Source organism: Scyliorhinus canicula, chromosome 10 (genome assembly GCF_902713615.1).
Source record: "Scyliorhinus canicula chromosome 10, sScyCan1.1, whole genome shotgun sequence".
NCBI lineage: Eukaryota > Metazoa > Chordata > Chondrichthyes > Carcharhiniformes > Scyliorhinidae > Scyliorhinus > Scyliorhinus canicula.
Genome location: NC_052155.1, coordinates 90,729,811 through 90,746,104, shown reverse-complemented (window position 1 = coordinate 90,746,104; position 16,294 = coordinate 90,729,811). Strand labels below are relative to the sequence as shown.

General features: G+C 51.3%; 1 protein-coding gene across 1 annotated transcript in view; it reads left to right on the top strand.

Moving 5' to 3' along the window:
* Nucleotides 1-16,294, top strand: part of st18 (ST18 C2H2C-type zinc finger transcription factor) — a 458,310-nt gene that overhangs the window by 361,446 nt on the left and 80,570 nt on the right. Inside the window, exons 10-11 of the mRNA XM_038809340.1 lie at nucleotides 10,968-11,058; nucleotides 12,072-12,122. Coding sequence (XP_038665268.1) covers nucleotides 10,968-11,058; nucleotides 12,072-12,122 — 142 coding nt within the window. The remainder of the gene's footprint in view (nucleotides 1-10,967; nucleotides 11,059-12,071; nucleotides 12,123-16,294) is intronic.

Here is a 16,294-nt window from a genome sequence, read left to right as displayed (position 1 = left end):
TGACTGTGACCATGCTGCATTATTTCTCCTCATTGAAGTCAATGGAGCATTAAATTTAAGGGGGTGTAAAATTAGGGTTATTTTTTTATTTTAAAGATTTAAACAGTTTAAAATGTGTAACATTCTCCCAAATAGTGCCAATATTGTTCTTTCAAGCAGTCTCACTAAAATAAAAATAGTGACTATGTTTTCTGCCAGCAGTCTACTCACTGATGGGGGCCTTATTATAGAATCACTACAGTGCTGAAGGAGGCCATTCAGCTCACCGAGTCTACACTGTGCCTCTGAAAGAGCAGCCTACTTAGGCACACGTCCCCACCCTATCCCCGGAAACCAGTAACCCTACCTAGCCTTTTTGGACACTAAGGACAATTTAGCATGGCCAATTCACCTAACCTGCACATCTTTGGACTGTGGAAGGAAACCAGAGCACCGGGAGGAAACCCACGCAGACACAGGGAGAAAGTGCAAATTCCACACAGAGAGTGTGGTGTTTGCACGTTCCCCAAGGCCGGAATTGAACCCAGGTCCCTGGCACTGTGAGGCAGCAGTGCTAATACTATGCAACCTTGCCGCCCTATTCAATCTGGTCCTTAGTCAATCAAGGTAATATGTCAAAGTGCATTCTCTTCTCAATGCATCTAATGTGCTAAGCAATCAAACCAGTGGTTCTTAAATCTGAAAACATAAGGAGACAAATATGGCATGAACTCTTAGGGATTAGAATTAGTGTAAATGTTCCTCCTGTGATGCACTATCAATTACAATGAGATGAGAGTAGAGTGTAATCGAGGCTTTATTACGTAGAGATATGCAGCTGCTGCCAAAATGGTTGCAGCTCGGAGAACCCACACATTTATACTCCACCTACTGGGCGGAGCCAGCAGGCCGGGATCTACCCCCCGTACCTGTAGTACAGGGGTCTTACCGTAATACCCTCGCATTCAGTATACACAATACAACAGTGGTGACTACCACATTCACCCCCTGTTTTTTTTTTATAAATGTTTTTATTCAGTTTTCATATTTTATATTGAACAAATTACAAATTGTTAGGAGAGAAAAAGAACAAAAAAAAAAACAAACAAACACGCAAAAATTAACATACATATTTACAGGTAGGCATCTTCGTAGTAGTAACTGCGCCCGCCCCCCCCCCCCCCCCCTCAACATGTTTATTTAGTTTGGTTTTGGGCCTTAGCTAGCCATCGAACCCCCGTACCGAACCTGTAGCCCCCCCCCCCTCCCGCTACCTTCCCCCGACTATTCTTCCTCTTGTACATTGGCCACAAATAGGTCCCGGAACAGTTGCATGAATGGCTCCCACGTTCTGTGGAAGCCGTCGTCCGACCCTCGGATGGCAAATTTGATTTTCTCCATTTGGAGAGATTCCGAGAGGTCGGACAGCCAGTCCGCAGCTCTGGGCGGTGCTGCTGACCGCCAGCCAAACAGGATTCTACGGCGGGCGATCAGGGAGGCAAAGGCAAGGGCGTCCGCCCTCCTCCCCAGGAATAGATCTGGCTGTTCTGAAACCCCGAAGACCGCCACTATCGGGCGTGGCTCCACCCTCACTCCCACCACTTTGGACATAACCTCGAAGAAGGCTGTCCAGTACTCCACGAGTCTGGGGCAAGACCAGAACATGTGGGCGTGGTTGGCCGGGCCTCTTTGGCACCGTTCACATCTGTCTTCCACCTCCGGGAAGAACCTACTCATACGGGTTCTTGTTAAGTGGGCTCTATGTACCACTTTTAGTTGCGTCAGGCTGAGCCTTGCGCACGTGGAGGTGGAGTTGACCCTATGCAGTGCTTCGCTCCAGAGTCCCCACCCTATCTCCATCCCCAGGTCGTCCTCCCATTTCCTTCTTGTTGCGTCCAGTACGGTGTCGTCCCTATCTACCAGTCGGTCATACATGTCACTACAGTTCCCTTTCTCTAGGATACTTGCGTCCAGTAGGTCTTCCAGTAGTGTCTGTCGTGGCGGTTGTGGGTACGTCCTTGTCTCCTTTCGTAGGAAGTTTTTGAGCTGCAGGTACCGTAGCTCGTTCCCCCCAGCTAGCTGAAATTTCTCTGTCAGTTCGTCCAGTGTTGCGATCCTGTCGTCCGTGTATAGGTCCCTGACTGTCAGTGTCCCCCCGTCCTGCCTCCACCTTTTGAAGGTGGCGTCAGTCAGTGCTGGTGTGAACCTATGGTTGTTGCAGATGGGAGCCCTGTTCGACATTTTGGTCAGACCAAGTTGCTGCCGCAGTTGGTTCCAGGATTGGAGGGTGGCTGTCACCACTGGGCTGCTGGAGTGTTTTTTGGGTGGGGATGGGAGTGCTGCCGTGGCGAGGGCCCGGAGGGAGGTTCCCATGCAGGAGACCTCCTCCGCACGCACCCACTCGGCTTCTGGCTCCTGGATCCATCCCCTTACTCGCTCGGCTGTTGCTGCCCAGTGGTAGAATTGTAGATTCGGGAGGGCTAGCCCTCCCCTGGTTTTTGTTTTTTGTAAGACCTTCTTTGGGATCCTAGCATTTTTACCCCCCCATACGAACGCCATGATGAGTTTGTCCAGCGCTTTGAAAAAGGCCTTGGGGATGTAGATCGGAATGGATCTAAACAGGAAGAGGAACCTGGGCAGTACGTTCATTTTGATCGTCTGAACTCTCCCCGCGAGGGAGAGCGGGAGTGTGTTCCATCTTTGCAGGTCCTTTTTAACTTCCTCCGTCAGGCTGGTGAGGTTCCATTTGTGGATCCCTTTCCAGTCATGGGCTATTTGGATCCCCAGGTAGCGGAATTTATGTCGGGCTTGATTGAACGGCAGCCCCTTTAGTGCTGCCCCCCCCCCCTTGCGGGTGTACTGGGAAGATCTCACTTTTGCTCATGTTGAGTTTGTAGCCCGAGAAGGCTCCAAACTCTTTCAGGAGCGCGATGATTCCGTCCATGCTGCTTTGTGGGTCCGAGATATAGAGGAGCAGATCATCCGCATAGAGTGAGACTCTGTGCTCTCTACCTCCCCTTCGGATCCCCCTCCAATTTTTTGCTGCCCTGAGCGCGATTGCTAGCGGTTCAATTGCTAGTGCGAACAGCAGCGGGGACAGTGGGCATCCTTGTCTGGTGCCCCTGTGCAGCTGGAAGTATTGGGAGTTGGTATTGTTGGTCTGTACACTCGCCATGGGAGCGTTGATTCACCCCCTGTTTTAAAAAAAATTCCAGCGGGCTGGTGGAAAACTATATACATACAGGTTGTTTAAAATTTAAGAAAGAGGTTACAAATTTAGACGATCGGGCGCCTTGATCTGTCGTTGCGAGTGCCGCAGTTCTGGTGGAGTTTCAGGCGTCGGTTCGGTCATAGGTGACTCCGGGAGCGTGTCGACCTCATCTTCACCCCCGGGTGGGACCAAGGGGTGGGCATCCTGGAACGGGGCTGTGGTGGGGTGCGCCGGGGGGGGGGGGGGGGGGGGGGGGGGTGGCGTCGGGGCAGGGGGAGGGGGGGTTGTGTGTGGACCCAGCTGACGCCAGCTCCCTAAGGGAGACTGTGTCTTGCCGGCCGTTGGGGTATGCTACGTAGGCGTATTGCGGGTTTGCGTGGAGTAGCTGCAACCTCTTAACCAACAAGTCTGTCTTGTGGAACCGCACGTGCTTGTGGAGGGAACGGGTCCTGGAGCTGCCAGCCATGTTGGGAGCGAAACTCCGGAGGTGGACTTCCTGGGAAAGGCAAAGAGACGTTCACGGGGAGTTTCGTTAGTCGCAGTGCACAGGAGCGACCAAATGGAGTGAAGGGTGTCGGGGAGGACCTCCTGCCAGCGGGAGGCCGGGAGATTTCTGGACCGGAGGGCCCAATTAATAATGCGGAGGATACTGTGTGCTTTATTAACCACTCTCTCAACCTGTCCTGTCACCTATGATTTATGGACAGGTCCCTCCACTCCTGCCCACTTTAGAATTGATCCCTTTATTTTATATTGTCTCTCCACATTCTTCCGACCAAAATAAATCATACTTCTCTGCATTAAATTTCATCTGCCATCTCTCCATCCATTCCACCAGCCTGTCCATGTCCTTTTGAAGTTCACCACTATCCTCCTCACAGTTCACAATTTTTGTATCATCCGCAGATTATGACGTTTTGCCCTGTATACCAAGTTCTAGATCATTAATATATCAGAAAGTGCAAATGAACGTGCAGCTGATAATGTGACCATTGGCTACGCATCATACACATCTGCACCCAATACCTGGGCAGTGTGCATGACGCCTTCATCCTGGCACACTGGGTGATTCCTGACATGTTTGACTGGGGTGTGAGCTCCTGGGTGACAGGGGTTATCCGATGTGGTCGTGGCTGCTGATGCCTATCCATAGTCCACAGGCTAATGCAGAGACCCGCTACAACGATGCCCATACAGCGACCAGGGGTGTGATCGAGCGGTGCTTCGGACTCCTGAAGATGCGGTTCAGTTTCCTGGGCCGCACTGGAGGGACCTCCAGTATGATGCTGAGAGGGTCACCCGCTATGTGGTGGCCTGCTGCATCCTCCCGAACATCGCGCAGCAGAGGGGCGATGTTCTGGAGGAGATGGAACACCAGGCCTCATCTGAAGAGGAGGATGTGGGGGAGGGCGAGTGTGGGCGGGACATGGGACCCAGGCAGGCACGGGAGGAAGCACGATGTGTGCGCTAGGGCCACCGCGCACGGGATACTCTGATCAACTCCTGGTTCACCGACTGGGTGGGACTGGGCAGGGACATGCACAACACATCCCATCCCCATACCTTCACTTCCCCACTCCCGCCCCGTCTAAATTTCTGGCCTTACGAGCCCGAGTGCTATGCCTGGGTGGATCCCCAGATGGTACAGCAGGAGTAGAGGCGGCATGCTGTGATTCGCGCCCTGTGACCTAGGCCCACGTTAGAACATAGAACATAGAACAGTACAGCACAGAACAGGCCCTTCGGCCCTCGATGTTGTGCCGAGCCATGATCACCCTACTCAAACCCACATATCCACCCTATACCCGTAACCCAACAACCCCCCACCCCTTAAGCTTACTTTTTAGGACACTACGGGCAATTTCGCATGGCCAATCCACCTAACCGCACATCTTTGGACTGTGGGAGGAAACCGGAGCACCCGGAGGAAACCCACGCACACACGGGGAGGACGTGCAGACTCCGCACAGACAGTGACCCAACCGGGAATCGAACCTGGGACCCTGGAGCTGTGAAGCATTTATGCTAACCACCATGTTACCGTGCTGCCCCTAAGCTGCACCCACGTTGGCGGGTGTTTTCTTGGGCGACCGGGCCTGGATGGGCCCAGTTTCTGCTCGGGTGTCCCAAGAGTTGTGGTGCCACCCCGTTCTGTCTGCTGCCCACCAGATGCACCAGGGAAGGGTGGGGGGGGGGGGGGGGGGGGGGGGGGGGAGTGGGGGGTGGGGGAGGTGGTGCCGGTAGTCCAAGGTGCTACGGTGCTCTGGCACCTCCCCTGTGGGAGTCACCGGCATGGGCCCCATCACCTCCTCCTCTTTCGGGGAGCCCGATGCCTCTCGGGCTACTCCATTGGACAGGGGTGCGTGTGGAGCCATTCCCGGTGGCTCCTCCGACACCTGGCACTGTCAGCCCTGGAGGCCTGCTTTCGTCTTGACCAGGGTCTGCATGCTCACGGCCATGGAGCTCGGGGAGTGCCAATCGCCATCTGGGACTGCGCCACATCATGTTATGACTGTGGCACCACCTTCTGGGTTTGTGTCACATCAGACAATGACTGCGGCATCTCCCTCTGGTACTGGGCTACATCGCTCTGTGTCTGCGCCATGCCGGCCAGCACCTGGGCAATGCCACTGACGTTCACAATCATGGCCTGCTGTGACTGGGCCGCGTTCAAGAGCACCGCTGTAATTTCCAGGTGGCTTTGGGACATGGTCGTCTGATAGGCGGCAACCCTGTCCTGGGCCTCAGCCAGCGCCTGCACAGAGTGCCCCAGGCATTCCTAAGACACGTGTGCCAACCCTCCACTTCCCAAACCACCCCTCACACCACCCTCACACTGCACCACCAAAACCCTACCCTCACCCCACACCACCCTCATACCATCACCACCAATCTTCTGCCCCACCATCCCCACTCCCCGACATGCCGATCCATAGCCGAAACCGCGACCCCCAATATCTGACCACGGATGCTAACTGTGCGGTGTTGGCCTGGGTGGCACACATGGTCGACACCACCTCCTGCTCCTTAATATGGTTGGACTCTTCCAACTGCACCTGAGGTGCTGGATGCTCGGCGACATCCCCTCATGTAGTCCCTGGCTCTGCGGCCGCATCTCCACTATCGATGGGACTGTCGTTCCAGAAGCTCAAGACCCTTTTGGATGACAGCTAGTTCCTCTGGTCGGCCTGCCCTCCGACCTTCCGCCCACTCGGGCATTCCTACCTCCACCTGCTGCACCGGGTCAACTTTGTGGTGAGCGTCAAAGAGTGTCCCAGGAGCCTCTTCACTAACATGCCCAACCAGGGAGAGTGTCTCTGGGTTGGTGGCGGACGCTGGAGACAGCTGTGATGGAAAATCACTGTCATGCTCCGACACGAGCTCCGGCATCTCCTGAGACTTGAGGGGAGAGCTGGTGTCTGAGCTGCTCTCAGTGTTTTTCCGTGGCTCGCGGGGTGGTGAGACTCCAGCTGTGGCACTAGCTGAAAGCGAGGGACACCAGATGAACCTACCCCATCCCCAGCAGGTCCTTTAAGACACAAGGCAAGGTGCATGATTAGACCGCCGGCTAGGGACCGGTGGGGATGAGGGTGGGTGGTGGTGGTGTGGGGTGGTATGGGGGTGAAGTTGGTGTAGGCTGGGGGGTTTGGTGGTGTAGGGTGAGGGTGGTTTGGGGGTGATGGTAGGGGTGTGGGTGGTGCAGGTTGAGGCTGGTTGAGGATGGTAGGGGGGTGCAGTTGGGGGTTGGCACACTTGTCATGAGGAACCACAATTAAGCGGGGTTTCACTTCATCGCCCGTGGCCAAGCTCCACCTCTGCAACCCCCTTTCTTGCAGGCTGCCGACTACGTCCAGGGACATCTTATCAGCCACAGTGAGGAGCCGCAGATCCGGCGGTCCCTTCCTGTCTTCTCCCACTCCCGGCAGTTGTGCACAGCCTTCTCCTGGGGAGGGGGGGGGTGGAGAAACAGAAGATGACAGTGTTAGACATTCAGACTCATGCAGCCCAGGGGCTGGGCAGCTGGTCGCCTCAGTGGCCAGGTCACCCGGCCAAGGTGGCCAGTGTGGATACCGGCATGAGGTGCAGGTTTTGGCCGTCCTCCAGGTTGGGAAGGGGGTTAGGTTTACGCGTATGTGGGAAACGGGTTAGTGTCAGGGGTTGCTGATGGCATTGACCGCCTCTGCCACCTGTGCCCAGACACAACGAAGGACGGCAGCTGGCAGCCTCTTTCAGTGTCACCCTCCTCTCCTCCACGGCATCCAGCAGGGTCTCCAGTTTGGCGTCGGTGAAACGGGATGTCGCTCTCCTTGCTGCCATCTTGTTGGCCGAGATGGTGTCTGTGGGGAGTGAAGTCTGTATCTGCGGCTGCAGCTTTCAGCCTCCTGAGTGTCAATTGCAAAACTGGCAAATGCAGCGCCATTTCTCATTAGAATTGATTGTGTTCCACGTGGCATCAGTTGTATGCCCCTTAACGGTAGTGGAATCGGTCCAGGTGTGACGCCAGTTTTCCTGTCATAAAAGTCAACGAATTCTGTGTTGGCATCAACATTTTGGATGGGATTCTCTGATTGCCGACGCCGAAATCGCATTCGCCGATTGGGTGGAGATTCCCTTTTGACGCTGAAATTGGAGCCGCTGCCTGATTTTGGGTACTCCGCCCCCTCCAAAATGGTGTCATCGGTGTTTGCGCGCACGCCATTGCGTTAGCCTCAGGACGTCACCTGAAGGCCCTCCCCTGATGCTCTGCCGCTGATTGCCCGACTTCCGAACGCCATCACTTGTGTCCAGCATTGCCAATGTTGGGGGGGTTGGAGCCATTCAGCTGGCCAGGAGGGTTTTGGCAGGGGCTGGGGGAACTGGTGAGGGGTGCTCCGGGGGTGGCGAGGCGGGTGACAGGGGGACACTATCTGGCAGGCCGGTTCCGCGCACGGCCTGCGCTATTTTGTACGGCGCGACTGCTCCAGGTCGCTGCTGTGCGCATGCGCGGCCACAGACCCGGCAATTCTCCATCCATACCTGCAGGGAAAGAAGGGGGTTTCACGTGGCACAGCTGCTGGCCCCCCCACCGGGTGGAGCATTTTGGTAGTAATACTAGACACATGCTTCGGACACAGCCTCAAAATTGGAGAATCCAGCTCTTAGTCTCAGAAACGGAGAATCCTGCTGAGAGAGTTTTACAACACAGAAAGAGGCCCTTCCGTCCAGCACGTCCACGCCGGCCATCAAGGAGTTAACAATTCTGATCCAATTTTTCAGCTCTTGACTGGTTGCCTTGCATGCTATGACATTTCAAGCTCATCTAAATAGTCGTAAAAGTTGTGAGGGTTCCTGCCTCGACCACCCTTTCAGGCAGTAGGTTCCAGATTCCAATCACCCTACAGGTGAAAAAGTTTTTCTTCACATCTCATCTAAACCTCCTGCCCTGAACTTAAATTGATTGCCCCTGGTTATTGATCCTTTCACTAAGGGGAAAAGAACAAAGAACAATACAGCACAGGAACATGCCCTTCGGCCCTCCAAACCTCACCACCCTTTGCATAAAAACCTTGCCTTGCACATCTCCTCTAAACTTTGCCCCACGGACCTTACGCCTATGCCCGCTGGTGACTGACCCCTCCACCCTGGGAAAGAGTGCCTGCCAATCCACTCTATCCATGCCCCTCATAATCTTGTAGGCCTCTATCAGGTCACTCCTCAACCTCCGTCTATCCAATGAAAACAATCAGCCTATTCCGCCTCTCAGTATAGCGAACACCCTCCAGACCAGGCAACATCCTGGTAAATCTCCTCTAGACCCTTTCCAAAGTCTCCACATCCTTCTAGTAGCGTGGCGACCAGAATTGTATGCAATATTCCAAGTGCGGCCTTACAACGGTTCTATACAACTGTAACATGACTTGCCAATTTTTATACTTGATGCCCCATCCAATTAAGGCGTAACGTAAGCTTATCCTTTCTTTGCTACCTTGTCCACTTGTGTTGCCACCTTCAAAGATTTGTGGACCTGTACGCCCAGATCTCTCTGACTTTCTATATTCCTAAGAGTTTTGCCACTTATGGAGTATTTCCCTTCTATGTTAGACCTACCAAAATGCATTACCTCACATTTGTCAGGATTAAACTCCATTTGCCATTTCTCTGCCCAAGTCTCCAACCTATCTATGTCCCGCTGTATCCTCTGACAATCCTCAACACTATCCTCAAACAACCTTCTTATCCACCTGATCTATGCCCCTCATAATTTTGTACACCTCAATAAGGTCCCCCCTCAGCCTTATCTGCTCAAGGGACAATAATAACATCCTTTCCAGTCTCTCTTGATAGCTGAAACACTCTAATCCAAGCTACATTCTTATCAATCTCCTCAGTACAGGAGGGAAATAGAGAACCTAGTGGAGTGGTGCAACAAAAACAATCTGGGCGTAATTCTCCGCTCCCCACGCGGCCTGGGAGAATCGCGGGAGGGCCTCCCGACATTTTTTACGCCCCCCCCCCCCCGGCGCCCCCGCGATTCTCCCCCCCCCCTCTCGGAAAAATCGCAGCTCGCCGTTTTTCACGGCAAACGGCGATTCTCCGAGCCCGATGGGCCGAGCGGCCGGCCCTTCACGCCCGTTTCACCACGGCAGCAACCACACCTGGTCGCTGCATTCGTGAAACGGGCGCCAGATGCCCGTTTGGGGCATCTAGATGCCCGATTTGGACGGGAGCACCACGACTGTGCTACGGAGGGGACAGGCCCGCAATCGGTGCCCATCGATCGTCGGGCCAGCATCCAAAACGGACGCACTCTTTCCCCTCCGCCGCCATGCAAGATCAAGCCGCCGCGTCTTGCCGGGCGGCGGTGGAGAAAGACGGCACCGCGCATGCGCAGGCTCGTGCCATCTGCGCGGTGATGTCATCCGCGCATGCGTGGGTTGGAACCGGCAACCCGCACAGTTGGAGTAGATGAGAAGGTTCTAGGCAGGAACTGTGGAGTCTCCCAAGCAAGTAAAATGCCTTACACTTTCATAAAATTACTCACGTCCCTTTGTGCTCCCAGGAACCATCAGGATCTATATTTCCCAAATCTTTGTTTCTTCCTACAGCTGCCTTTGGGAGAATCTTGTGACATTGTCCTTTAATTTGTGTATGTCTGGCAAGGTCAACGATGAGCTAACCAATGCCCAAGAATGGGGCGCACATGCGGGGAATTGTTCATTGTCAAGTTATCACAGGACTGTCAAAGAGCGTGGAACAATGCACCAGGCAACCAGACACAGTCAGCATTTTCAGGCCAGAGGGGAGAAATTTGAATAATGTATTTTCCTGATATTACTATCATACAGTAGAATTCAATGTCTCCATTTGACTCATTGCCTTCCTGCATTAAGCAGGTTTACTTATACACGATACATCCAATGTAATTTTTTTATTTACATGCATTATGGTTAATGTAGGGGTTCATTTGCTTAGCTGGCTGGCATGTGGTTTAGAATAATGCCAACATCATAGGCTCAATTGCCATTCTGTCTGAGGTAGACATGGGACCTGCTCCCCACTCTGCCTCTGTGAGTGAAAGACAACAGCAAAGTATCAGTGGCCAAAACTGCCAAGAAAATGGTTCAGGATGAAGTATCAGCAGAGAATGAGCCAGGGACTTGCCTGCGGGCAGAGCACACGGTGAATGGTTAGTGTACATAGATGTACAGACAGATGATACACTCAAGAAAAAACAGTGAAATAAACCAGCATCATTCTTGACACCGACATGTTTTGTTGCATCTTTTCCTGTATTCAGTCCTTGCTATGCATGAGAATGTGCTCAGATGTCCAACCCCAGGCTGCACAGGAAGAGGGCACGTGAATAGCAATCGCAATTCACACCGAAGGTAAGCTGAAAATCCTTTATAGTGAGAATGTCAGACAATCAAAAAAATAGCTAAATGAATGGGTTAGATCAGTTGTTTCATTGCAGAGTTCAACCCATTTGAGAGGGATATGATTAAAGTTGTCTTTTTTGACTAAAAGTCTGAAGTGGGTTTCAGCAGTCACCTCCAGATAATAACACAAAATTATAACTTTTCAGCTATCAAAAATAGTCAGAAAGAAAATTGATAATTGGACTGTCTTTTGTAGGTCAGAGCTTAACTTATCACTAGGGCCATGTAAGAGGAGATTTATAGTGAATCTAACCAACAACTAACTTTTCAATTAGATTCTTCATAAAGATTTGTGATCGACAAGTCTTGTCAGTCATTTTCGTGACATGAGAGGGATCACATGTATCTCATATAAGATGCTACTTTTGCTGGTAAATACTTTCACTGTTCTCCAGATTGGGAATCATACCTTCATGAAATAAAACATATTCAGATAATCAAAAGCTGGAGTTGGCTATTTGGCCGTACATGTTATGGTGCCACTAACTGGGTTGAGGTCATTCCTTATTCATGGCAGGCCCCTGGTCAGAGCCTTATCCCTTGAACTATGAAGAATGAAGGGGATAGAAATGGCACAGGTCGGCTGTACCACCCAAAATCCTTGTTGTTTTCACAGCATTCCTGCCCAATAAGATGAACATCCATGGAGGGTCTCCAGTTCATCCAACTTATGTTTAGTGTACAAGCTGTGGAAACCCTGTAAATACAACATTTATACTGATTATTTGGCTTGTCTGCCAAAGTTCTGGTAGACAAGCTGGAGAAATCCAATGAAATTTACCTCAATGTAAATATTTTAGTTCCTTTGACAATCCAAGTTGGGAATGGTGATCAGTTTAACACCATTGTCCAGATACCAGAAATACTTTCACACCTCCCTTGTATTTTATTATAAACCAGTCACCGACTGATTTATTGCATTTGTCTATTCACCTGTAAATTTGGCTGTTGCAATCCTACAGCTCTGTCAATCAAGCAAAACCAGAGACACTCTCAGCAAAGTTCCAGTGCAGGTTAGGTTTCTGTGATATTGGATTTATGTCCAAACGATTTTTGTTCACGGCTTTGAGCTTTTAGAAGTACAACAGAAGGGTCCCCTTTGCCAATATGAGAAGTCCAGGACGAAGCTGTGAGGAGAATTTGTGTTAAAAGGAGCAAATTGTGAGAGGACTCCAGCCTAAATGAATGTGTTGTTCAGCACCCTGGAGAGGGAGACAGCCTCACAGTGGGCAAATGCCTTTGGCAAGACCCCTTACTTGAGAACATGGATGAAACAGTTGGTGATGAGTAATCATGATACACAACATTCAAATTGGATGTCTATAATATCAGTATGGTTAGCACAATCAAGAACATGTGCAGCCCTTGCCAGGCAGCAGAGATTGAACTCACATGGATTTCTGTATAGTTTTGTTTGCAGGCTCTGGAGCATAATAATAATAATCTTTATTAGTATCACAAGTACGCTTACATTAACACTGCAATGAAGTTACTGTGAAAAGCCCCTCGTCGCTACACTCCGCCGCCTGTTCAGGTACTCTGAGGGAGGACTCAGAATGTCCAATTCACCTAACAAGCACGTCTTTTGGGACTTGTGGGAGGAAACTCGAGCACCCGGGGGAAACCCAAGCAGACACGGGGAGAACGTGCAGACTCCGCACAGACAGTGACCCAAGCCGGGAATCGAACCCGGGTCCCTGGCGCTGTGAAGCAACAGTGCTAACTACTGTTAATGATGATGGGGTGAGCTTAGTTCCATTGCATAGTTGGTTTATTCGCTGATATACCTGTTCATGCGCCACTCGACATGCCTGACAGAACATATCATTTTAGAAAACACTTAAAATTAGTTGGCTTGAAGAATTTTTGATTTATGTCTATTCCAGATGCGCAACTAAAGAAATGAAAGCCAAAGATATATTGTTCTTACATGTAATAATCCTGTCTACATTTGCGATCAGATTGGTGTCAACTGATGAGTGCAGTTGAATTGTTGATAGGAAGGGATGGTTAGGGTCGAAGGGAGCAGTGGGAGCCAGTAGGTTGGGAGAGTGAGGGTCCTGTGATGATGCATAAAGTGACACTGAGGGTAATTGGAGGGTAGAAGGATGTAAAACTAGATTATGGGGATTGGCACAGGATGGGTTCCTTGGGAAGGTCACAGACATGGACATTCACCTGCATGGAATGGAGGGTGATGACGGATGGTGATGGGGTAACTGTGGGGAGATCAAAGGTCACACCATGGGTTTCGTGGTTATGGGGGAATGGAGTGAGTCACGGGGGGTGGTTGGAAGCAGTTGGACTCAATCTGAAAAGGTACACACACCATGGCCTCTTGCAGTCCTCTGGAGCCTTGTGATGCTGGATGGGAATTGGGTCATTATGGGTGGATGGAGCAGCAGGATAGCTCAACTGGACAATTGAAGGAGAACACCAACATGTAGTGCTGATGACACTAAAACATTTTGACAGATGTGCGCAGAAAGGGCAAAGACTCAGCATTTGTGGGACACTTCTTGCACATGGCTCACTATGGCCCTGGCAAAGATCCTTGCTTCCCTGTATATGCATGATGCTGGAGGACATAGAGTCAGCCTGGGGTGCCTCCCTAAAGGTGGAAGGGCTGGGGTTGGGGGTGCACATGCTGAACAACTATGAATCATAATTAATAATAATAATCTTTATGGCACAGGTAGGCTTACATTAACACTGCAATGAAGTTACTGTAAAAAGCCCCTAGTCGCCACACTCCGGTGCCTGTTCGGGTACACTGATGGAGAATTCAGAAGGTTCAATTCACTTAACAAACACATCTTTTGGGGCTTGTGGTAGGAAACCGGAGAGCCATGAGGAAACTCATGCAGACATGGGGAGAACGTGCGGACTCCACACAGACAGTGACCCAAGCCAGGAATCGAATTTGGGTCCCTGGCCTCATCAGACATAATTAGTATAATCCATTTATACAAGTGTAAGAACATTACAAATGAGGTGCAACCACATGTGAATTCATAACTTGTTAATCTTTTGTTGCCTATTATTTCTTCTAGGTGTTCCCCTCGTATCTGCAGCATGGTTGGAAGTAGCCTGCTGACCAGTTTTCTCTGCTGTCTTGGCAGACCTTGTCAGGCATCCTCTGGAGACCCAAGGCCTGGAATGTCCTGGCTTGCTTTAGCTCTCCAGCTGTGGGGCACCTGCTTCCTATGTGGTCACAGAGGTTGGATTTGAAGGGGTCACAGGCAAAGTAGATTCCAAAGGGCCAGACACCATCAGGTAATGCTGGATGGAGGACCCATGAGTGTCCAATAACAGTTCCTCTTCCTTTGGTGCCTGAGGGCCCTCGCTTGGCTCCTTGAGGAGAGCGGGCAACTTGAGGGAATTCTAGATGTCCTGCCTGCTATCACATAGCCACAGCAAGATTTCAGCCATGGTCCAGGTCTGCATAGAGCTCTGACAGAAACATGGCGTTCTGCTGGATGAGGTACTCCATGGTGCTCGTCATCCTCCCGATGGAGATTTCCACGCATACGCAAGTCAGAACCACTTCATCAAAGAGTAGCCGGGCAGACTCTTCCACCTCTGCCGAGTGCCTGGTGGACCCCCGCCTCCTGCTGCTTCGCCAGTCTCTCATACAGAGCCAATCCCAAAGGCTCATCATCCTACTCGGACGTCATGGATGTCTTTTCCTTAAGTCTTCCGAGTGCTGAGGAGCTTGGCTGGCCCTGCCTGCTCTTGCTGGGGACACCATTCCATGCAGTGACCACCAGAATGTAAGACGCTGCCTGAACTAGATCTAGTATTCTCCAAGGTATATGTCTCTGGGCTAGTGGAGGGTACAGGTGGCTGCTGTGACAGCTCTACTGGTGCACTTTCCTCCTCCCCCTAATGACCTCGGTCCTATGTGTGCTGGCTTTATTTCTGGATAGGGTTTCTTCTTCTGGCCTTCCCCTCAAATTGGTGGCACCAAATGAGAGAGGAGTGTGTGAGGGCCTCCAACATAGAGGTTTCTCTGTGATTACATTATGCATCAATCCTTGATGGATGGAGGCTGTCCATTGACCTCCCCATCTGCTGAGGCTGGGGCCGGTTGCTGCCAGCTCGGGTACCCATTCCTCAAACACTATCAGGTTCCTCAGTTTAGGAGGACCCCATCCTATCTTCTCTCCTTCCTGAAGTGTCATAATATTTCCTATGCAAAGAGAGAGGACGTGTTTGAGAACAATTGGATCATACTTCCATTCTTGCAAATAAATAATTGGATTGAGTGGTATGTGATTGATTCACTGCTTAGTCCTCCACAAGGATTTTGGACCAACACCCTCCAAAGCAGTGAGTGCATACAGAGAGAAGGATAAGCTTCGGAGAACATGCCATTAGCAGTGCTTGCTGGTGCCCTCAAAACCTAAACTCCTCCATCTCCCAACCCCACTGCTTCTCTCAACCAACCACCATCCCGCTTTCCCAGAAAATACCTGAGCTCTCTGTGCAGAAGGGTCAGGGATCCGCAGTGTTCTCTCCACCTGCAGACTAGATGGACTGCAGTGGGGAAATGAAGTGTCATCTTGAGTAGTGTTTTTTTGTATGGGCTACATGGATGGTGTCCTTCCCACTGAGATCCATGTGCCCACTATCATTCAGTGAGGGAAGTGTGGGCAGCTAAGCATTCACCTATGCTAACGATGCGGATGAAGCCATTCATCCATTTCCAGCATTGCAGGGCAGTCCTCTGGTGGAGACCATGAGCATTGACCACACTGGCAACTTACTCCCATGTAAGGTTGGTCACATGGCTCAGCCTCCCTCCTTAGGGTGCAGAACACTCCTCCTGGCCTCCACTGCATTGAGCAGCACATCAAGGCAAGCATCACTGAATCAATGGGCCAGAGCTCCTTGCGATCACCAGGACATCTCCTCCTTCCACTGTGGGTTCGCGACAAAGATGGCGATGTCCAGGCATCTTTTAAATATGATGGCGGGTACGTGTCATCCAGCCCGCCCCACCTGCATTGGGTTGGGAAACCCCTGACTGCATAATTAATAAGCTCAGCATCGCACCATTCAGCACAAATTCCCACCAAACTCCACGCAGGAAACACTTTCCAGTCTCGTCCCTCCCATGGGACTGAGGCCTGGAATGGAAAATCCCAGCCAACAAATTTTAAAATCAAATATTTCCACAGTT